Raw genomic sequence first — 24,957 nt, 5'->3', positions numbered from 1 at the left:
TGCCATGACGGATCCCATGCATGACATCCAGTTCTACACAGCACAACACAGCCACCTGCTCATCTGAAGATAAGGGTTTGAAACGCAAGTCTCCAAAGGACTGTTTGATATAGCATTGTCAAATGGAGGCTCTTGTGATAAAGACTCAAATAGGCATTTTTTTGTATTCAACACTGTATTCAAAGAGATCATGATTTCCACAAACATACAAAGTACGTATCCACACTGAACAAAAATCTGTAAAGTGTTCCATGTTTCATGAGTTGAAATAAAAGAGCGTGCAATTGGAATGCTGACTGCAGGAATGTCCACCAGAGCTGTTGCCAGAGAATGTAATGTTAATTTCTTTACCATATGTCGACTCCAATGTCGTTTTTGAGACCAGCTGATTGCTCCCAACTCATAGGAATCCCCACCCAGTTGACTACTTTAAAATGATGGACACACTCAATGGCAATGCCCATGCTAAATTGGATTATATCCATGATGAGTCTTCTATCTCTAAGAGCCTCTTTTGCAAACGCAAATGCACCATAAAATAATTAGTGCTTTGTAAGTCAAGCTGTTGCTAATAATTATTTGTTTTCCACAAGCCTTCAAGCTTTTTTTTTTTTTTACTGAGTAGGTATCTCCTTTTCCCAAACAATAAGTTCCCTTTTTTAATTGTAATTGAATGTGTGTGTGAATTAAGATATGATTTAGTTTCATCTTGCAATGAATGGAAACATAATAATGAACCGATTGAGTGCTAATTCAATACTTCAGTCAGTTTTACTCCATTAAAAAAAAACTTTCTCAGAATGCCACTGTAATGATGACAGAGACCACGCCTTCCTTCGACTCTGATTGGGTCATATTCACCAGCTGGTTTTCTCCATTGGATAGTGCACATCCATTGAATCCCTCCTCCTTCACCTTTGTCAAGTTCTGCACTTTCATTGAAACGTCTTGTTGTTTCCCAGGCGAGGAAATAAGTTCACAGGCTTTATTTGAGCTTTGGAAGACGAGAAAGCACCACCAGAAGATAAAAGCCGAGAAGTTATCTTTGGATTTCCCTGGAAGTCGAGTGGGACCCGCCAAAAATTGACGGGGGAAGTACACATTTTAGAGCAGTGAGCCATCGAATAAAAAAAAGGCTGCAGTAGCAACCGAGTTAGAAGCGTGCAACATTGTTGCAGTGAGGTTGGGACTGCGCCGACAAGGGAATAGCACACTGCAATGCTTAACTGGAAACCATTTTATCAGACTTTTCTATTGTAAAGTTCTCAAATTCTAATTAAATCTCTGGTGTTTAACGGGAATACAAAAAATATTTTTGAAAAAAGGATACAAAAATAAAATAAAAAAATATGCCGGACCAAATTACAGTTTCGGAGTTCGTGGCGGAGACAAATGAAGATTACAAAGCGCCGACGGCTTCAAACTTCACCACCAGAATGTCCCACTGTAGGAATACCGTGACTGCTTTGGAGGAGGTGAGTTGTGCGTTGATGTTTTAGACGCGTAGGGCTACTTCAAGGTCCGCATCGCTGGACACGACCGAGGTTAGAGCGAATGCAGAACTTCAACCTAGTTGCAGTTCGTAGGTCGGTTATAAACGTACCCTGAGGTAATTGGCAAGATGCTGTCATCACAGCAGGCTATTTTATTATTCATGGTTGGGCGTTTTCATCAAGCAGGCTTCTGGCTCCGTTTGTCCTGCGTTGCTCTCACACAGAGGAAAGTGGAAACGTATCTTCTCCAATTAGGCGTCATTGATTTTTTTTTTTACACAGCTTCTCTATTGTTGCTATTATGTGCATAATATAATAAAATCCGAAGAGTTATTGGATAATAGAACTGCGTAATGGGAATTACAGCCTCTTTGTTTACTTGGAGACTCCCCCTTAAGCCATTAGTTTACAACCAACGAGTTTAAAACGGATCGCTTGGCCCTAATGATACATTAACTTCAAAATTATAACCCGTTTCCCAGGGAAACCTGGGCAGCACAGTGGAACGCTATATCATGCAAACAATGGCTCTGCATTTCGTTTTTGTTTCATGTCTATTGAGGAATAGAAGAGCTTTGTCATGAATGTGGCACCTGTCTCAAAAATTAACTATTTATGTTAGGCTACGCCCGAAATACTGTTTTTCTCTGGTTTATTAGATGGGTAAGCTTCATCAAACTTGCAGGTCGTTGTCAAAAAGGACACTTATGCTTTGTTTTATGAAAACCTACCAACACCACCCATCTCTATACAGCCAACAGAGCTCTGAGCCTCGCCCTGTCAAATGATATAAATAGCATTTCCCACATGGGAAGCTGCCGCACCACAGACTGCGTATGCTCCACTTCCACATATTACTAATCACATAGCCATTGTTCAAAAGGCAACAACAGCTAATGTCAGCCATTTCTGAAGTTCTATAACAAGGGACCAGCATTTGAGACCAGCAACATTTTTTTTTTTTTTTTAAATATGCCTACTCCATTCTTGGTTGTGCATGAGGAGACCCAGCTAAGCCCTTGATCATGTCCCTAAATCTGCTGTATTGCCACTGTTTGCATGGAAGGTGTGCTGCCAAGCTTCCTCCTTGTAAGTAAGAATTTCACGTTAAGGTCACAAATAAAATTTGATTGGATTATCATGCATGTTTTTTAATTTAACCTTTATTTAACTGGGCAAGTCAGTTAAGAACAAATTCTTATTTACAATGACGGCCTACACCGGCCAAACCTGGACGACGCCGTGCCAATTGTGCGCTGCCCTATGGGACTCCCAATCAGGGCCGGTTGTGATACAGCCTGGATGTAAAGATGTGCACTGAACAAAAATATAAGCGCAACATGTAAAGTGTTGGTTTCATGATCTGAAATAAACGATCTCAGAAATGTTTCATACGCACAAAAAGCTTATTTTTATCAAATGTTGGGCACACGCCAGCCCAGGACGCCAGCCCAGGACGCCAGCCCAGGACGCCAGCCCAGGACGCCAGCCCAGGACGCCAGCCCAGGACGCCAGCCCAGGACGCCAGCCCAGGACGCCAGCCCAGGACGTCCACATCTGGCTTCTTCACCTGCTGGATCGTCTGAGGGGGGAGAAGGGGATGTGCTGAGGAGTATTTCTGTCTGGAATAAAGCCCTTTTGTAAGGAAAAACTCATTCTGTTTGGCTGGGCCTGGCTTCCCTGGCTCCTCCCAGGCTCAACCATGGCTGTGCCCTTGCCCAGTCATATGCCCAGCCATCGATTAGCGCCTCACAAATTTATTTCAATTGACTGATTTCCTTATGTGAACTGTAATGCAGAAAACCCGTTGAAATTGTTGTGTTTATATATGCGTTCAGTAAAGTAGTTATTTCAGGGAAGAAATGCTGCAGGAGGGACAACGGGTTCACGCTAAGCAAAGTTAGTCCGTTTGTCCTCAATACATACGGACTGTATCTTCTTTTAGTGGTACAACGTTTACCCTCTCTTAGATGTTAACTGACTTGAGGGGAAAAATACATCTGCGCATCAAGCCTCAAGCTTTGAAGGCATATGTCATCAGAATAACATCTTGGCATCGGAGTTGAGGCTTTGATTCCAGACAACCTCAGACAGATTATTTACACACCTGTACGAAAGAGCGATAAACTTGTGGTTCTGGAGGTGTGAAGTAGGCAGGCAGCTGTTTAAAGCTGACAGGTGATGAGCCTTTCCTGAAAGGTGTAAATGGATTAAATGTTGTGTTCAGTGGTTATGGCCTAGCAGGGCCAAGAGGTTTCTCGGATCACATGACCTGACCAGGAAACTCTTGGCGCATGTTATATAGCCTATAGGTAACTGTTCAGAGCTGTCTGTGGTTGTTGTGTCGATGTTTCTTGTGGCCTGCTCTGGTTTAAACCTTCAGTGTCTCTCAACAGTATCTTGGAGAGAGTGTGTCTGTGTGGAAACAGTTCAGATTATTAAAATAATAATATGTATTTTTTACTTGGACCTTTCTGCATTGTGTCAGGGAAAACACAAGTGCAATTGTTGTAAGGGCATGTTTTGTCTCAACTGTGGACAGGCACAACACAACCTTAAATGATGCAAAATAGGGACCAAGTGCCGAAGTATGAGAATATGAAAAAAAACAACAATTTACACTTTTATTTTATTTTATTGACGTTAAAGTTAAAAACATTGGCTTTTGGAAATCTTTTTCACAAAAAGTATTAAATAGTTGGCAGCCCTGTTTTTGTAAACTTTGAAATGATATCAATCTCAACCGTTTATATTTTCTGGTGAGGGAGAAATGGATGTTTCATAGTATGGTGAGGTGTGTATATATATATATATATATATATATATATATAAAAAGTTTTGGCATTCAGATCCAAAAGTTCCTTTTCTGAGCACTTCTACGATGGGCAAATATGTCTGGAAGGTTTTGTTCATATCTAAAGGGATTGCTGTCAAAGTGATTGAATTCAAATGAATTTACCCAAGGACAACAAGGCCTTGAGTCTGTTTGCCCAATTAGACAACGCAGTGAACTGCGAATACGTATTGTTGACTGGAATCAGAAATGCACTCAAAAGGTGCCTTGGCCCCCGGCAGTGCATTTTAACACGACAGTATCATTTCTACAGATTTTTCCTTCTTACTGCTCTCGTAATGTTATTAAGGTGCAATAAACAAATGCAAACCGCATTTGATTAATCCAGTAGATTTAAGCAGGTGAAAGGTCAATGGGTTTTATTCTTGTTTTGTGTGTGGGAAGTAGGCCTAATATTGTCCATGTCTATCAATGGACACCACCACTGGGCACTGTCAAATCAGAGAAGCAACTTCCTATTAAACGAGGTAAATAGACAACAAAGAAAGACCCCTAGTGCTTTTTGGTTCTCTATTCCTCACCTCCTTGTTGATGACTAAACAATAAAGAGCCAATGTTTTATGTTCTGTAGCAACCAGTGTTTACACACGGCCAATAGACTACATCCCTGTTTATTGAGTTGCACGAAAGATCTCTGATAGCTTTGAATCCCCAGCAGTGTGCTTGATTCTGTGACTATAAAGAATTGTCCTGCTATAAAAGTGCTCGTGTCTCCATTTTTGTCCTTGACAGTTGAGGACTGTCTGAAGGCAGCGGGAGCGGAACACATCTAGCCTACTCAAGTCTGTATTTCAGCAATTGAAAAATGTTGACTGTGCAGCAGATGTTTCGCAATATGTAGAATGACCGTTGTCGTTCCAGTTTTTAGAATTGCCTTATTGCTTGTCACGCTGGTATTTAGGCCTACACATTTTGGCGTCCCAAATTTTGCGTTCCCATTTAAACTATGCACTTTTGTGCTAAATAATTGACATTAAGGAAATGACATGTGGGAGTTTTGTCAGCACAGTAGATGCAACAACACCTGTTTCCATGCAGGCTGTACATGTTGGCGTGAAAGATTTTAATTCTGGAAGGGGTGAGAATTTGTGGATCTCGATGGACTAAGTTCTGTTTCAAGAGGGCTGATTCAAGAGGTCCAGCAGAACCACCAGTTCAGTTTGATGATAGCTTGTCTCGTTTGAGTGCTCTGGAATCGTTGACTATGGGCCTACTGCCTCACTCTTCACATCCCTCAATCTTGACTGATGGCATCGATCGGGTCTGTTCAGATGAGCCCTCTAGTGTTACACAGAGGGAGATACTCTATCTATGAGACACTATACAGCACAGAGCTTAATGGGACCTAGTCTGTTGTGTGATAAACCAATTACAGTGGGCGGAACTTTAATTAGGTTTGTGGCTGTAAAAGCTTTGTCTATCATCCCCAAATAAATTGGCTTACTGTGGCCTGCAGAGGAGGAGCCACTAAAAGTGCTACTCGGATTACCGTTCTCTTAAAACCACAACAATAAGAAAACAGTTTGTCCACCCCCTCCCGCTGAGCTTTTTTACAAGAGCCTTGGTTTATATTGGTCTGATCACATACGTTCTTTCTCATTTTGAGCAAGCAAGTCTCTGACTGTGCAGATGTTACTTTGCTCAGAGTTCGAGAGGAATGCAGTGTTTGAAAGAGGCGATACCATCACAGAACATTTAGGGAAAGTGGGATACCTAGTCAGTAGTACAACTGAAATGTGTCTTCCGCATTTACCCCATCCCCTCTGAATCAGAGAGGTGCTGTGGGGGGGGGTGCTGCCTTAATCTGCATCTCGTCATCTGCGCCCATTAGGGTGTGGACTAAGTGCTCAGGTCTAATGGCACTCACTCTAATGTATTCAGAGTCAAAATATACCATGACTGGTATGCCTTTCGTAAAACTGAAAAGATGTCAACGAATGGCACAGACCATCTTAGTTAGTTATCTGGAGCAGTCTTGGCGTTGCCCCTGGCTCTGCCAGCAGTGGAACGAGGGATAAGTGGGATCAATATGAATAGACCACTCCTTTTGATCTGATTTATCATGCATCCACCCCCTAGATCTGGCTCAGAGGGAGAGATGTATTTTGTCTGATAAGTTAATGTTCTCTTCACTAATGGCTGTTGTTCAATTACGCTCCCATTTTAACTGCTATGGCAGGAGTTCAAGACAGGAGCCTTTTGTACATTAGACTAGAGGCACTGGCAGAGATTTGCTTTTGGCCTCTTACAACGGGAGTGAAGCCTCTGACTCAAGAACTAAATTGCTGGTCTTACCGGCTATCAGCGTTGAACATCAGGTGAGTTATCTAGTTCTTAGACCATGGCATCTAGTTCTTTTGGTTTTGCGAAACCATGTCCTCTCCGATCATGGGTTCCAAGCAAACTGCGGTTTCCTACTCCAAGGTACATGCGGGTTAGCACATCCAGTGTGAAACCCACTTCGTGTTGCCTATCCTTTGTGTTGGCCTGTAAAATGGATGACATTTCATGTGTTCCGATAGCATCCATTGTGCACACACTTCCACAGAGAAACATTCCTGGAATCTGAGCATGGCAGCACCCCACACAAGAGTCCACAAGAGGGGGGACCAATGGTGGACCAGGCTCATTGACTGTCTCTCACCCACATCCCATGCCACCCATTTTTCTCAGTTGGATGACGGATATTTATAGCCTGCTTTCTGCATGGACTTTTTTGTTGTCTTCCTGAACCCTCTGGCTATTTTATCCTGGGACAACTGAGTCCACAACGTTGGTATTCCAGCAACGTGCTAGTGATGCATGTTGTCCTAATGCATTGTTCTGTATGGAGATGGAGAAGTGTTAGGGGATTGGCAGGGTTGTTCCTGTCATCTGGGGCAACTGTTTGCACCAGCCAGACTCTCTCTATTGAGGCAATTCAATGTTCTTGGTTAACAATGAGGAAGTGGCCTCCACTCCATACTCAAGTGGTTCCTAATTGAATTCCTGAAGATTTTGGAAAGCAGGGGGAATGGATGATGCGCGGAGGGTGACTGCCAAGGCTAGCTGCATTGTCTCGTGAAGGAATGATACACAAAGGACTCTTCCTGGCCTTGAATCATCCTTTTCAGCCCATTTTTCAAACCCCTCTCCAATTGTTCTGAATTGCGGTTCCTCTCTGAGTACGGAGAAATGGATGCAACTGATATCCTTTCTAAAAAGATGATGTCAATACTCTAGCGTCCAGCCACCCCAGGCTCCTCCACTTTGCCAAGAGAGGTGTGATCTGAGAGCTTAACAGCAATATATCTACAATATATCGACCGTATCTACAGACATCGAGTAGTAGGTTTTCTCACGGAGCCTCCATCCATGTTACCTCGAGATAAGCAGCCTGATGGTGCGTCTGACAAGCCTTCATTATGTGTTGCGGTTGTGTTCCCGGGCCGGAGGAAGGCGGAGCCTCATCTACTCCCAGATTCCTATGGCCATTCCAGGCATTGTCCTGCGGGAACAGCCAGCCAGCCAGGCTGGACTGGAACGAGCAGCTGTGGGGCAGAACAGGGGGCATGGAGGAAAGTTTTTAACAAGGCCTCAGACACAAGGGTTAAGCATGCACACAGAGACAATCCATGAGTAATTGCCTTAGGGACAACACAGGAGGACGTTTGCCTTGTGAGCTGCCCACTGCCAGCCACCTTGGCCTGCATATCCCTCTTAAGGAGCTTATCGTACTTACTGTAATTGAAATGTCAGATGAACTTGTGGATACCATTTTTATGCCGCTGCGTCCAGTAAGAAGGAAGTTTGAGGTAGTTTTGCGAACCAATGCTAATTAGCTTAGCGCTATACCCGAAGACTTCCAGTCTTTGTGCTAAGCTAGCACTAATGATAGTTAGCATTGGCTTGCTAACTACATCTTCCTTCATACTGGACGCAAGAGACATAGAAATGGTATTGCCATAATCCAGAACTATCCTTTTAATGACCAGGTTGTTCTATTCGGTCAATGAAAGTTAAACTTTTTTTTGTGTCTCTTCATTCTTCAACTTAGTCTTTGTTTAAAAAAAATAGACCTTAAGGCAATGTTTTTTTTTCTTTCTACAGCTTCACTTCAGTCTGTTTAGCAAATAGGCAGAAATGCCATGAGGTATCACACAATCGGAAACTATGAAAAGTAATCTTTTCCACCCCAAGAGTACCCAGCGTGTTTCCTCCTTGTCGTGCATTAGAAGTGTGATGTATCTCATACAATTGGAACAAGAGGCAGCAGGCTCCCTGTTATCACCCAGTCTCAGGCTCTCTCTCTGGGGCCTTCCTAAAAATGTATAAATCCTCCCGATGGGGCTAAACAGTGGAAAGAGAAGAGGGAACGGGGGGGTGGTCACGGTACTGACCCAATCATTTTTGGGGGCCGTCCTCCCAAGACTAGGCTGTTGGGATACAATACTGCAAGCAAATCTCTGGTGTGTGTGGGACATTGATTGGGTAGGGGGGTCAGGAGTTCACCGGCCTTTGTTGGGAGTGGGGTTACATGGAAGTGTGGAGACCCTCCGTCAGGGGGCCTGCCAAAGATTGCCGTGAACAGCTCCTTTTCAAGGCCATTGTTCTCTGACAGTCCATGCCTCTTCATTAATGAACTCCCTCATTGATTTGTTGCCGTGGCCTCTGCACATGCAGGGGGAGAGCAGTTTCTTCAGGAATCTTTGTAATTGTGTTGCTGGGTTGTCGCTTTCACTTAAGAAAACTGCAGTGGGCTCATGGAGGACGGGCTTTCAGATGTGTTCCCCCTCAAGCTTTTGTTAGGTTCTGAGAAGCTGGATGTGTAAGTAAGCCATCAAGAAGGCCAAATATCTTATGTTGTAATAAATGGATAGATTGTAGTTTATTTTTTTTACATGATTGGAAGTGCTCTTAGCAATAATGCCCTTTTGAACAGATTCTCTACGTGAATCAACAAAACGAAATGATGTAAGGCGTCTTTGTCATGTTAGGATATCTTTGATATCCTCTGTCCTCATGTGGTTGATATTCTAGTTTCCTGAATGTCTTTCCTCCGACTTCCATTTGTCAAGCAAATCGGGCTCCCTGTTGCACCCCATTCTTTTCACATACTGTAGAGCTGAAAAAAACGCACGGCAATGTGTTGCGAGATTTCTGTTCGTGCATCTCAAAGAACTCTATTTTTAACACCGCTGAATGTCTTATGCCTCTGCCTGACGTGGTCCTGTTGCGGTGCCGCTCTTCATGTCGTACTCCAGGAGACGGTCCTGGAAAAACTTCAAAGGAGCTTCATACAAGGATCTGGCATTCCTCTTCATAGCTTCCCTTCCACAGCACACTGGCCCATATGTTTTCCAGAATCACCCATTGGTTTTTCCAGGTGAACGCACAGTCTTGTTCCTTGTCCTTCAGCTTGACGGATGATCCTCATATTCTCCTTGTATGTAACTATGACCCTTTGGCATTGCTAAGTATCCACCGTGATGCCGACACATTGGTAGATGTGAGCAGGCCAGAAACTGTTTACGTTCACTGGATTCTTTTTGTTGTTGCAAGACGCATTTGGTCCTAATTTACCCACTCCTCCCTCAAGCTGAGTTCATCAGTCCCCTGCTAATTTATACACTTTGTTTGACTTTTTAAGGGAGTATTTAACAAACTCACAAAAATTCTGCTGTTAGGTCTCTTTCCTCTCTCCCCCCCCCCAGGTATTTAAAGCTCTTTTCTTTCAAAGCTTGATATTTGCATTGTCACTTGGTATACTCAGACAAGTATACCAAGTGAAATTTGAATCCTGAATTTCCAGTTTAACAGTTACTCATTGTACTGCCTACCAGAACATGCCCACCAAGAGTGGATGCGGGTCACTGTGTGATTAAGTAAAAGTGTACTACACCCTTGGGGTTTGGCGATGCTCCCTGTTTGCCTTTATTTGACCCTTTCGCCGTCTGAGCTCTTTGGTAATTGATGATCATTGAGGGCTGAGGAAAAAGTCCCACTTGCCCCCACTGCTCAGTCACCTCGATCTTCAAGCACATCACATCAGTAGTATATATTTTCAATCGTCCCTGTGAGTCTGTAGTGTCGATGGACAGTTCTCACATGGTCTCAAATAGCCACTAAGTGTTGAAAAAACCCCACATCTGAATGCTTTTGAGGCATGCCCCATCTTGTCCAGTGTTCACAGGCAGTGGTGGCTCATGAAAGCTGAGAATCATCTTGCACCCAAACCCCAAGTGCATTATAACCTGTGAGAATCTGCTCAGACGAGACCAACTTGAAAGTTTGTTGACGATGGCTGAAGAGCCCTTTTTGCAATGGGGAAATGTTGAACCTCATCTGTTCGAATGTCTCCAGATGACACCATAATAAAGCCCCACTGAACACAAAGGAAGGGGTCAATTGAAGGGCAGAGGGTCAGTCGGATGGCAAGCGGTTTCTCCAGACGTAAATGGAGCCATCCATTGATGTAGCCGAGAGTGACGTGAGGTAGCGACGCCAGGGGTTCGGCACTAGCTGCCTTTGTATTTCAAACTAGGGTTTGTTTTCTTTGACGGTTTTAGTACCTCAGTTTATGTCCTCACCAGAGTGTGAGTATTATTGCTGGCAGGTGGTGACTGTTCAGGTCCAAGGGTCCCCTCTTAGTAGTTTTTACAGTTTTCACTAAGGAGTAGTAAACCACCAAACGCCTGTTGAGTTAGTTTTGGACAAAGTGTTGTTGGAATAAGTCCGGCAGGAAGTTTGACATATTTACCAGGTTGTCAATGTAAGCTGGTACACTTGTTCTCAGTTTACCATTTTGTCCTGTTTTTTTTTCTCTTCTATTTTGTGTTCAAATTTGCATGTACTGCACATTTAATCCTGCTTCACATCAGACTCCTCTTTTGCAGTGTAATTGAGTGGCCTTCAGGTAGGTGTGTGTGTGTGTGTGTGTGTGTGTGTACTTGACTCATTCACTAGTCAGAAGCTGCAGGGGGCTGGTCTTGTGACACCAGTAAAGAGAGAGAGAGCTGTTTTCTCCCTTCTCTTTGCTAACCTTCCTCCGCTTGGCTCTTTAAACACTCCTAGCCACCATAATATGCCCAGTGAAGACACTGACTCTTTGAGCGGGCGGACTTTTCCACAGCCCCCCCCGCCTAGGCTGACTGCATGTATTACTGCTCTGTGTTAAACACCGGAACCACAGCTTGTTAGTGGTCCCCTTAATGGTTCACAGGCCTATTCAAATATTGACTTAGTTGCTCCAAATTGCTCAAAGTTGTGAATGAAGTGCTTGAAAGGTTGTTTTTTCCCCCCCTTTTATTTCTCATCCAAATCACATACAGTGATTGCATAGAGCTGAGGCCGTAACGCACACAGGGAAATGGAAGTAGGCTGCGCTGTTTCCTTTGCTCAGTACGCTGCTTCACAGGCGCGCACCTGTTTAGGGCCGGACTCGTCTGCCAGGCATTTCAATTGTTAAATGACATCAGTCTTATTCTCTAGAGCGCTGAATAGCTTTACCACAAGGCAGCTCCTTTCGTCTCCTGCCTGCTTTCACACGTTCTCAACTACACACTTCAGTCATTAACCTATACAAGGGGGATGTTTGTGTATGTACATGCCTTTGCGGTCATTTTTATAAAATTATTACAGTGAGAAAAAAAAAAGAAACTGCTGTTGATAGTAACACTGCTCTTAAAGAGGCTTTACGTATCGGCTTCACAGTCAGAGCTTTGACGAAGGCTGTGAGGCCGATACATAAAGCTTATTGAAGAGCAGCGTTTTTTTTTTTCCCCTAATTTTATTAAACTTTACATTACATTTACGTCATTTGGCAGACGCTCTTATCCAGAGCAACTTACAAATTGGTGAATTCACCTTATGACATCCACTGTTACCATTCACCTGCAAATACAGATGGCTCAGATGTGCGAGTGCCTTTTTTTAAAACATTTTTTTTAATACAGTTCCAGTCGAGTTTGTACACGTAGTCATTCAAGGGTTTCTCATTCTTTTACATCAAAACTACGAAATAACACATGGACTCATGTAGTAACTAAAAAAAGTGTTAAACAAATCAAAATATATTTTTAGATTCTTCAAAGTAACCACCCTTTGCCTTGACAGCTTTGCACACTCTGGCATTGGAGTTACACTGTTGAGTTCGTCTTTCCCGAACCCGAAAAGTCGAGTCGTGTGTCTTCTGAAATATGATCCGTCAAACCGCGCTTCTTAACACCCACCCGATTAACCGTGAAGCCAGCTGCACCAATGTGTCGGAGGAAACATCGTTGAACTGACAACCAAAGTCTGAAAGTAAACCCACCCCCCCCTCGCTCAAATGCATCTCTATTTGAGTGTACGTGCATGCAATTGCGTGTTCGCATCCAAGGTAACTAGAGTAGCTGCCTGCTTGCCATTGAGTGACTGCACCCCTGCTGTGATCCCAACTGGCCGGTCTGACGTGGCAGGTGAAGCACATTCAAAGAGGGCACCATTAGGGAGGAGGAGGTCTGTCCACCTCAGCAGTCACAGTAATGGGCTCTGCCTACTCCCCAGAGTCATGGCTGCACATAGAGACATCATTAACCAGACCTCTCTCTGCCCCGTTTAATTCCCCCCCCCAGTCTTGCTCCAATTTCCTGAAATATGACTTGCAGCAACAGCTAAGAGGTAGCAAGTAGCTTCTGTAAAGACTTCCAGGAGAGAGACACTCTACTGTGTACTTTAACTGCCACCTTCAGGAGGGGGAGGTTTGAACACAGTAGTGAAATGAGTGTTGGAGCACAGTGTGTCAGGTCTCTCACATGGCACACAGAATTTCTCTTCTTTCACAGAGACCAGGGTGGTGTAAAGTAAACCCTATTGCAAAAACACTGCTTCCCAGGCCCAGCAGACCCCCCCCCCTCTTCTTTTCAGGGTGTTTGTTTTGACTTTAACATCTGGTGCCTCTATAAAACTTGGATTAGAATCAAGCCCCCCCCTCAATGAATTAGATAATTACCCCAGACTGCCTCCTTTCTTGGCACTGTCTCAATTTGTGTCAGACTGTTTCCTTGTATGACTCCAGCATGGGGGGGGGGGATTGGGGGTGGAGTCGGTGACGTGTAATATATTGACACCAGATGGGAACCAGACGTGTGGGTGTCCCTCCCTACTCCCTTCCATGATCCTCGGCAGTTCAAAGAAGGTGTGGCAGCGAGGCTGACCGACTACTAGTCTGAGGCCAGACTACGAGAGCTGGCTGTGTGGGGTTGGCACTCTTTAATCCACACAACTGCTTTGTTTTCTCTGGGTGGAAGTCTGTCGCGGTGGGGTTCCGGCTGCTAGATATTCCGGTCATCAAATAGTTCCGTGACGAGAACAATGAGTCCGGGTCGTCCCTGACACTATCCGATATGCAAGCATCTAGGAATGCTTTTTAGTCTGTGTAACTAATCTAATCCTGGCATTGATTAGTCTCATCTCTGGGAGTGGAAAGCATATTGTCCTGGATTGTCAAATTATCTTTCTCATGTCCCTTATTGACCAAAACATTTTCTCTTTTTACTCTTCTTGCCCAGTTCCAACTCCCCTCGCCTTTTCGAGGGCCTTGGAATCAGCTGTGGACATGAAATATGTTTGCCTAGCTACCCAAAGTCATTGCTTCGGCCAAATGATATGCCACAACCACTGACGTTAGTTTCTCCTCCACAATGAGTCTGGGTCTATGTTTACTCCCATATGATTCCTAGAATGGAAATACAGTACCATCAAAAGTTTTGACATGCCTACTAATTCATTGTTTTTTTTTTTTTTTTTACTATTTTGTAAATTGTATAATAGTGAAGACATCAAAACTATCAAATACCACATGGAAGCATGTAGTAACCAAAAAAGTGTTAAACAAATCAAAAATATATTTCACATGCTTGGTGACAGGGGGTGGTGACAAGTTTCTAAAACTGTTTGAATCATGTCTGTGAGTTTAACAGAACTTATTTAGCAGGCGAAACCCCAAGTACAAACCGTTTTTTTGAGGTCACTCTCTTTCCAATGGGTTTTCATTGGAATCTAGATTTCTAAGGGACCTTCTTGCAGTTCCTATAGCTTCCACTGGATGTTAACAGTCTTTAGAAATTGGTTGAGGTTATTCCTTTGTGTAGTGAAGAAGTATGGCCATCTTGAATGAGGGTCACTTGAAGTGTACTGTTAGTTAGAGGCGCGTGACCAGAAAGCATGCTTCAGTTTATTTTCTTCCTGTATTGAACACAGATCATCCAGTCTTCAATTGTATCTATTTATGTTAACCTTTTTGTATTACAAAAGTAGTTTGAAATGTTTTGGCAGTTGAGCATGTTGGAACCGGTGTTTTTCTGGATCAAACGCGCCAAATAAATTGACATTTTGGATATATATATGGACGGAAGTAATCGAACAAAAGGACCATTTGTGATGTTTATGGGACATATTGGAGTGCCAACAAAAGACGCTCGTCAAAGGCATGATTTATATTTTTATTTCTGTGTTTTGTGTCGCGCCTGCAGGGTTGAAATATGGTCTCGCTATCCTCAGATAATAGCGTTGTTTGCTTTCGCCGAAAATCCTTTTTGAAATCTGACATGTTGGCTGGATTCACAACAAGTGTAGCTTTAATTTGCTTTCCTGCATGTGGGATTTAATGAAAGTTAGATTTTTATAGTAATTTACTTGAATTTCAAATCCAAATCAAATTTATTTATATAGCCCTTCGTACATCAGCTGATATCTCAAAGTGCTGTACAGAAACCCAGCCTAAAACCCCAAACAGCAAGCAATGCAGGTGTAGAAGCACGGTGGCTAGGAAAAACTCCCTAGAAAGGCCAAAACCTAGAGAGGAACCAGGCTATGTTGGGTGGCCAGTCCTCTTCTGGCTGTGCCGGGTGGAGATTATAACAGAACATGGCCAAGATGTTCAAATGTTCATAAATGACCATCATGGTCGAATAATAATAAGGCAGAACAGTTGAAACTGAGCAGCAGCACGGCCAGGTGGACTGGGGACAGCAAGGAGGAGTCATGTCAGGTAGTCCTGGGGCATTGTCCTAGGGCTCAGGTCCTCCGAGAGAGAGAAAGAGAGAGAGAAGGTCGAGAATTAGAGAACACACACTTAGATTCACACAGGACACCGAATAGGACAGGAGAAGTACTCCAGATATAACAAACTGACCCTAGCCCCCCGACACACTGCAGCATAAATACTGGAGGCTGAGACAGGAGGGGTCAGGAGACACTGTGGCCCCATCCGAGGACTCCCCTGGACAGGGCCAAACAGGAAGGATATAACCCCACCCACTTTGCCAAAGCACAGCCCCCACACCACTTTGGCGCTCTGCATTTTCTCTAGCGTCCCACATATCCCAGAGAGGTTAACAAGGCACATCTGTTAATTGAAATGCATTCCAGGTGACTACCTCATGAAGCTGGTTGAGAGAGTGGCAAGTGTGCAAAGCTGTCAAGACATTATGGATATTTTGAAGAATCTCAAATATAAAATCTGTTTTGATTTGTTTAACACGATTCCATGTGCTATTTCATAGTTTTGATGTCTTCACTATTATTCTAGAATGTAGAAAATAAAGAAAAACCCTTGAATGAATAGGTGTGTCCAAACATTTGACCGGTACTGTGCATTCTAGATAGTCTGATTGGTTCCAGAGGCCAATGGGTTGGGCCAAAACACACGTTAGTAAAATCCAAAGACAGTACAGTATGTATATAGGCAGAAATTGCTTCTCCAATAGAAATCCCAGATCACTCTCTGAGGCGATGTTGGCTAGCTCATGCACAGAAACATCTGGTCTAATGGCCGTCTCACGCCGAACTGCGCATGTGAAGGCCATCAAATCAAAGGCACTTTTTATGATATAAAGCTGTTTTTGACAAATGAAACCGTGTAATTCTGTCACTTTCGCAAGGTTGTAGTAATAACATGTTCAACTACTTCAGACATTGGCTCAAATGTAGGTTGTACCTTTTTTAAGAAAATTAAACAACTAAGGAATATATTATTTATTTTTCTCATTGACTTCCCAAATCCTGGTCTGGTTGGTCTCTTTCGCAAGCGTTCTTGGAATTCTCGCGATGTTGCGCTTCTGGGTTTAGAAACTCTGTAGTAAATTGACGTTTAGAAAATGGGTCACTGGCTTCGATACTCTGATTGGTTAGAGATGATCCAATCCCTGATTACTTTTTCTACCACACCCTTCATTTTTGTTTTCACCACAACCGACTTTAGTGATTGCAGTCTCAGACTTGAAGTATGTAGCGAACGATAGCAGCAGAAGGATTCAGTTTGTGTCTAGGTAAAAAAATAAAAATATCTCTGGGTTTTGACAATCTAGCCAATGTGATGATATCATGGCCTAAAAATACACATACATTTTAAGGAAACTACTTCTAAAAATGTTCACAAACCGCAATGAATGACCCTAATTTCTGTCCATGTTTTGGTTTGGGAGACCTTGGATAATGTAAGGCAAGTGCTTTAGGTATAAGGCCTTGCCTCACCTTCCTAGCTCTGAGCTAAACCAGGCCCAGACAGCAGATGTGGGGGCCTGTGTTGGTCAGCCATTCTGGGGTTAATGTCTGGCTGGCAGGAATTGGCGTTTTTCTCTCGTTATGGCGGTGACACTGACAGGCAGGAGGGAAGTGGGATGGTAGTGCAGCCAGAGAGGATGTTAGTGTGGTTTGGGGAAATGGGTTTGCAATATGGTCACTTGGGTTTACTTGTAAAGGCTTAAAATAAGATGTGTGTCCATCTTTTCGTGTTATCTTAAAGTCTAATGTTCCATTTGTTCAAGAAGTGTTTGGGTAATTGTGATTTGTAATAAACCAAATTGTGAGAACCCCAAGTATGTCGTCCATTGGCTCAGTTTCCAGGTTAGACTGGTGACTTAATTCAGAAATCTATTATTGCAATATCTTAAGAAATTATAAAAACATATATTTTTTTATACTCAACTCTCTCTGGAATAACATGGCTTGCAACAACTTGATGCTGTAGCTGTTTGTCATCTGACTCTGGGGGCCGGCTGTTTTCTGACGACGATGCGTTGTAAATTTGGAGTGAATCTATTTGAATTGATGAAGAGCTTTGAAACCTTAACCCTCTCTGTGTCCTGGGAAGTATTACTGGGACTCCATCGCCCCGGTGACGACCCTACAGGCTCAATGGTGTTAGTCTCCAGATTGGAGAGAGCCAGATGGTGCCTGATGTCATGAATTAAGACTGTCGTTATTTCACTCTATCGACTCGACTCAAGCAAGGTCATCGTCAATACCAGTAGAGGAACTGAAATCTTCATCCCTATGTGCTGAGTTTTTCATTTAGTGTTTTATCTTGGAGACGATTCTGAGATAATCTGCGTGGGGTGTAAGAAGGCCCAGCGTTGTCCTCTCATGCTGTGGTACAGTGGCCAGTTGTGGAAATCCCTTCTTGTTCCCTACTCTTTAGGTTAAAAGCCTCTAATTTTAACAACGGCTGCTTCAAACAGCAAGACATACAAAAGAACGGCCTAGATCCTGGTGAACTGTGATTATTTGTATTTTCTTTCAGTGCTCGGATGGCGAATGCCTCAGTGAGATGAATCCTTCTGAGCGAGGGAGAGTGAGTGTGGGAGAATGATTGAGGGCTGTGTTGTCGTGTTCAGCCGGGCTTGGTTTATGACTCCGTCTGTCCCCGTGCACTCGCCCAGTTTTCCTGACAGAACACTCTCTCCAGATTGAAAGTGTCTGCTGAGGCATGATGCTGGTTGATGGGCTTTGTGTGTTACATGCTGACCACACTGCTCGCATTGCAAAATACATTTACACATGCATGTTATTCAATGGTTTCATCTAAAATTCTTGCGCAGGTCTGCGTAGCTCGGCGCTAAAATAGAGCTTGGTTCTGTTTTTGACGCTTGTTGCACTGCAATCTCCACCTCTCCCATGTCCACATTGGTTTTTAGGAGCATCTACAGTGCATTCGGAAAATATTCAGACCCCTTGACTTTTCCCACATTTTGTTACGTTTCAGCCTTATTCGAAAATGGATTAGATGAAAAAATGTTTCTCATGAGTCTACACGCGATACCCCATAATGACAAAATAAAAATGTTTTTTTTTAGAAATGTTTGCAAAAAAATGTTTAACCTTTTATTTATGTAACTATATAGACCCTTTGCTATGAGACTCTAAATTGAGCTCAGGTGCATCCTGTTTCCTTTGATCATCCTTGACATGTTTCTACAAATTGATGTCCACCTGTGGTAAATTAAATTGATTGGACATTATTCTGAAAGGCACACACCTGTCTATATAAGGTCCCACAGTTGACAGTGCATGTCAGAGAAACAAACCAAGCCATGAGGTCGAAGGAATTGTCCGTAGAGCTCCGACACAGGAATTTGTCGAGGCACAGACCTGGGGAAGGGTACCAAAAACATTATGCAGCATTGAAAGTCCCCAAGAACACAGTGGCCTCCATCAGTCTTAAATGGAAAAAGTTTGGAACCACCAATACACTTCCTAGAGCTGGCCACCAGGACAAACTGAGCAATCGGGGGAGAAGGGCCTACTTTGCCTTGGCAGTTTTCTTAGGGTTGTTGTCCTGAGTGCTCTGGAGCAGGCTTTCACTTTGCCATGTTCATCAAATCAAAATGTGTTGGTTACATACATATAAAGTACCAGTCAAAGGTTTGGATACAGCTTCTCATTCAAGTTTGAAAGTTGTTTTTTTTCTTCTACGTTGTAGAATAATAGTGTAGACATCAACAATGAAATAACACATGGAATCGTGTAGTAAACAAAAGCATGATTCTTCAAAGTAGCCACCCTTTGCCTTGATGACAGCTTTGCACACTCTTGGCATTCTCTCAACCAGTTTCATGATGTAGTCACCTGGAATGCATTTCAATTGACAGGTGTGCCTTGTTAAAAGTACATTTTTAGGAATTTCTTTACTTAATCTTTTGAGCCAATCAGTTGTGTTGTGACAAGGTAGGGGTGGTCTATAGAAGGTAGCCCTATTTGGTAAAAGACAGAGTCCATATTATGGCAAGAACAGCTCAAATAAGCGAAGAGAAATGACAGTCCATCATTACTTTAAAATATGAAGGTCAGTCAGTGCAGAAAATGTCAAGAACTTCCTTCAAGTGCAGTCGCAAAGACCATCAAGCGCTATGATGAAACTGGCTCTCATGAGGATGGCCAGAGGAAAGGAATACCCAGAGTTACCTCTATTGCAGAAGATAAGTTCATTAGAGTTATCTGCACCTCAGATATTGCAGGCCAAATAAATACTTCACAGAGTTCAAGTAACAGACCCATCTCAGCATCAGCTGTTCAGAGGAGACTGTGTGAGTCAGGCCTTCATGGTTGAAATGCTGCAAAGGAGCCACTCCTAAAGGAAACCAATTATAATAAGAGACTTGCTTAGACCAAAACATGAGCAAATGGACATTAGACCGGTGGAAATCTGTCCTTTGGTCTGATGAGTCCAAATGTGAGATTTCTTGTTCCAAATGCTGTGTCTTTGTGAGACACAGAATAGGTGAATGGATAATCTCTGCATGTGTAGGTCCCACCATGAAGCATGGAGGAGGAGGAGGGATTTGTGTGGGGGGCTTTGCTGGAGGCTCTATTTATTTAAAATTCAAGGCACACTTAATCAGCATGGCTACCACAGTATTCGGAAGCAATATGCCATCCCATCTGATTTGTGCTTAGTGGGACTATCATTTGTTTTTTAGAGTACAATGACCCAACACACCTCCAGGCTGTGTAAGGGCTATTTGACCAAGTTGGAGAATGATGGAGTGCTGCATCAGATGACCTGGCATCCACAATGACCTGACCTCAACCCAATTGAGATGGTTTGGGATGAGTTGGACCGCAGAGTGAAGTAAAAGCAGCCAACGTGCTAAGCATATGTGGGAACTCCTTGAAGACTGTTGGAAAAGCATTACAGGTGAAGCTGGTTGAGAGAATACCAAGTGTGCAAAGCTCTCGAGGCACAGGGTGGCTACTTTGAAGAATCTAAAATACAACATTTTTTTTATTTAACGCTTTTTTTGTGTGGTTACAACATGATTTCATAGTTTTGATGTCTTCACTATTATTCTACATTGTAGAAAATAGTAAATATAAAGAGAAACCCTTGAATGAGTGTGTGTCCAAACTTTTGACTGGTACTATATATTTAGCAGAAATGATTGTGGATGTAGCGAAATGCATGTTCCTAGCTCCAACAGTGCAGTGGTATCTAACAATACACACACATCTAAAAGTAAATCATGGAATTAAGAAATATATAAATATTAGGATGAGCAATGTCGGAGTGGCATTGACTAAAATACAGTGGAATAGAATACAGTTATTAAAGTGACTCGTGTTCCATTATCAAAGTGACCTGTGATTCCATGTCTATAGGGCAGCATCCTCTAAGGTGCTAGATTGTAGCCGGTTCCTCAGTCAACAACCTGATCAACTCAATGCGAAATTAGATGTCACGCTGCATGAGGCAAATGGTGGTCACACCAGATACTGACTGGTTTTCTGATCCACGTTCCTACTTTTATTTTTACGGGATCCTTGACCAACAGATGCCGATCTGTTTTCCCAGTCATGTGAAATCCATAGATTAGGGCCTAATAAATGTATTTAAATTGACTGATTTGCTTCTACGAACTTTAACTCAGTAAAATCTTAGAAATTCTATATTTGTTCAGTTCATCCCTCAGTTTTGCACTTTCTGTGTTTCGCAGAGTAACATTCTATCCTATCGGAAAAGCACCAAATGTTGCTGGTTCGAATCCCCGAGCCGGCAAGGTGGAAAAATCTGCAGTTCTGCCCTTGAGCAAGGCTGTTAACCCCTAGCAACAACTGCTCCCTGGTCACCGATGATGTGTACGTTGATGAAGGCAGCCCCTGCACCTCTCTGGTTCAGAGGGGTTGGGTTAAATGCGAAAGACACATTTTGGGTTGATTGCATTCGGTTGTGAAATTGACTAGGTATCCCCCCCCCCACCAATATGCCATTTTCTCTAAGGCTACCCATCCCAGCCCCCATCTGCTCTGCATTGCCACAGAAGTGAAACCATGGCCAGACACTTTCCTCTCCATGGAGAAAGCATGAACGTCATTGTCAAGCTCATAGAATTTAGGCTATCCATTGATCCATGAAAGACCAACAATGAGACTATTCATGAACTCCACCTTTGTGTTTTGTGTTTAGGGGTCAACAGACACCAACAATTTAGCCTCACCGAAGTTTGTCCAGAAAAACAGTGTGCACATTTTATTTGAGTAGCTTATTGTGAAGGTAGGCCTATGTCACTGTAAATAACGTAACTCACACATGCCCAGAAAAGAGAGGATTCTCTCTCTCCCCCCAAAAAAAGGCTAATCGGGTCACCCTCCATAATTGTCCAACCCTGCTAAAATCCCTAAGCCACCGAGGTGAACTAGAGTAGGTGAAGTAGAGTTCACTTAAAATGTTAAGATGTGTATTTTTCCATAGACACACTGTTTTTTAAATAAAATCAACTGTATGTATTGAACTTGTTTAATGCTTTAAGCACAATGTTTGATTAAGTAATAATGACTCTCGTGAGATGGAGATCAAGATAACCTTTTCCTGACCCTCCTCACGCTGTTACTGGTTACTTCGCAGATCCTGCCGTTATGCTCCTGAAGTTGCCGGTAATAGGATACACCAGCGGTCGGCAACCTTTTCCATTCGGAATGCTAATTTATCTTCACATTTCTACCAATCTGCTTGCCAATTATGATTTTCATGTGCACATTTTCATGGAAGAGTCATTTCATTTATAATAGTCTTTTGTATCTCAATCATTGTCTGTGGTTTCTACATTCTATCTAAATTAAAATGTATCCAAATCTATAAGTCACTTTTATTGCCATTGCCATTGCCAACTATGTAATAATAACCTACATAAAGCCAACACAAAAACATTGCAGCCTGCAGATCAAAAATATCCAGAATTTATTTTATTTTTTATAAATAAATAAATATATATATTGGCTACGCATGACCTGTCTTCAACACTCTTGAAACATTTGATCAACTATCAACTGGGTCGGTACAGACACCGCTGCAGACTGTTTGTGCAAGGGATTAGAAGTCATCAGGTATTTTATGATGTTTCCACTGGATCAGAGGATCACATTTTCCCTTTCCTACTGAGTGGTTATTGAAAGTGAGTGAGCTGGAAATATTGTTCAAATACTTTGAGGAACTATTGTCATTCTCAATTGATTCTAAAAACAGACTTTGTGAACTTGCTGTTTGAGGTGAAGGGAAAATTACTTTGATAATCTCCACAGCTAATTTGTGGCGGTGAGTTAAGACGATCAGAAATACCATCAGACATCCCCAAATGGGCACATTTTTAGAGGCCTACATTTGCGTGCTGGCTATGTAAATCCAATTTATTTATATAGCCCTTCTTACATCAGCTGATATCTCAAAGTGCTGTACAGACACCCAGCCTACAACCCCAAACAGCTAGCAATGCAGGTGTAGAAGCACGGTGGCTAGGAAAAACTCCCTAGAAAGGCCAAAACCTAGGCAGAAACCGAGAGAGGAACCAGGCTGAGGGGTGGCCAGTCCTCTTCTGGCTGTGCCGGGTGGAGTTTATAACAGAACATGGCCAAGATGTTCAAATGTTCATAAATGACCAGCGTGGTCAAATAATAATAATCACAGTAGTTGTCGAGGGTGCAGCAAGTCAGCACCTCAGGAGTAAATCTCAGTTGGCTTTTCATAGTCGATCATTCAGAGTATCTCTACTGCTCCTGCTGTCTCTAGAGAGTTGAAAACCGCAGGTCTGGGACAGGTAGCACTTCCGGTGAACAGGTCAGGGTTCCATAGCCGCAGGCAGAACAGTTGAAACTGGAGCAGCAGCACGGCCAGGTGGACTGGGGACCGCAAGGAGTCCTCATGCCAGGTAGTCCTGAGGCATGGTCCTAGGGCTCAGGTCCTCCGAGAGAGAGAGAGAGAGAGAGAGAGAGAAGGAGAGAATTAGAGTGCATACTTAAATTCACACAGGACACCAGATAAGACAAGAGAAGTACTCCAGAAAAAAACAAAGTGACCCTCGCCCCCCGACACACAAACTACTGCAGCATAAATACTGGAGGTTCAGACAGGAGGGGTCAGGAGACACTCGTCCTTCTATATGTGTAATCAGGTGTGCGTCTTTACTCAACATTGATAGGAGCGTTTCAAACACAAGACAATGAATAAATTGATAACTCAGAAATGAAATCAACAAATTTGTTTCTCACAAATGTAGCATAGGTTGTCCTGCAAAACACATGTCCACCCTGACAATGAGAATAAATGTCTATTATTATAATAATAATAGTAATGATATATTGTATGCATTAACAGAAATTACTGTAACGAAACAAACTTTGCAGATTAGAAATGATGGGAATAAATGGTAAATGTAGGCTACGATTAGTGATGTATGTAATGGGGACTTGATGGACATCACAAACAATGCACACAATGACTACCCACGAAATGGCGGGAGAGAGCGAATTCTGGAGAGAGACGTGCCTTGTGCATCTGAGCCACAATCCACTTATTCTTGGACTGAGGGAACCTCGTGGCCTCAATGGATTAGTCCTCTGAGACAGCGCAAATCACACCGGTGTCTCGTGTGCCATGGAGGGAAAAAAAAAACTATTTGCGTCTGCTCAACAACAAAAATCTGCTTTTCAATACAGACCCTTTTTGTAATACAGTAAATTCCATATAAGGCACCAAGACCATGTGAACGTTGCACAGTACACCCTTAATCTTGTAATAAATCAAATCTAGTGATGCATAAATTGACATTTCTGCCATCCTTTGTAACATTGTGAGAGGATAACCAACCTTCCAATTAATAGCAATGCGTTTCTTAGCCACTATAAATTCTAAGTTACACAGTTTCTTCTGAAAAGTCGCCAATATCAACATTTCCAAGCAAACATAAACAGGGAGAATCTGTAGACATGCTGAGATAAAATAACATGTTCTTTGCCAGAATTCACCCATCCTTCATGATTACAACATATCATGCAAATACTGTATGTCCCCTTTTTTGTGTTTTACACCTCCAGCAGAGGAACAACATTTCTGAGTGCCTGATATTCTGTTCCATTGGCATATAGGATGGTCTATAAGATGGTTTTACACTGCACTAATTTGTCTGAGATGATATGAACATGACGGGGCATTCAAACACATCTGTATGCATTCATCATCAATGTTGTGTTCTGACTGCACCATGACAGTGAAGTCTGTAGAGTTGTTTTATACCTTGTAGGTGTGACAAGTAGGGAATCAAATCCAATTTTATTGGTCAAATGCGCCGACTACAACAGCGAAATGCTTGCTTACAAGGCCTTATCCAACAGTGCAGTTTCAAGAAAATACACACACAAAAAATTAAGAGATAAGAATAACAAATAATTAAAGAGCAGCAGTAAACAGCAATAGCGAGGCTATATACAGGGGTGCCGGTACAGAGCTAATGTGCAGGGGGGCACCGGTGTCAAGTTAATTGAGGTAATATGTACATGTAGGTAGAGTTATTAAAGTGACTATGCATAGATAATAACAGAGTA

At 42.7% G+C, this 24,957-nt stretch overlaps 1 protein-coding gene across 7 annotated transcripts in view; it reads left to right on the top strand.

Annotated features, from left to right (window-relative positions):
- Positions 1 to 754: 754 nt before the first annotated feature.
- The window catches only part of asap2a (ArfGAP with SH3 domain, ankyrin repeat and PH domain 2a), a 97,989-nt gene continuing 73,786 nt past the window's right edge, over positions 755 to 24,957 (top strand). For 2 of the 7 annotated variants that reach the window (XM_064954092.1, XM_064954089.1), the window contains exon 1: positions 775 to 1,475. In XM_064954092.1, the coding sequence (XP_064810164.1) occupies positions 1,350 to 1,475 (126 nt within the window). In that variant the 5' untranslated portion in view covers positions 775 to 1,349. Of the gene's footprint in view, positions 1,476 to 24,957 lie in introns of all 7 variants that reach the window. The other 5 variants (XM_064954094.1, XM_064954095.1, XM_064954093.1 and 2 more) reach the window with 5 other exon arrangements.

The sequence above is a fragment of the Oncorhynchus masou genome, chromosome 32, assembly GCF_036934945.1.
Source record: "Oncorhynchus masou masou isolate Uvic2021 chromosome 32, UVic_Omas_1.1, whole genome shotgun sequence".
NCBI lineage: Eukaryota > Metazoa > Chordata > Actinopteri > Salmoniformes > Salmonidae > Oncorhynchus > Oncorhynchus masou.
Note: the sequence above shows the minus strand (reverse complement) of the source record. Positions and strands in the feature narration are given on the sequence as shown.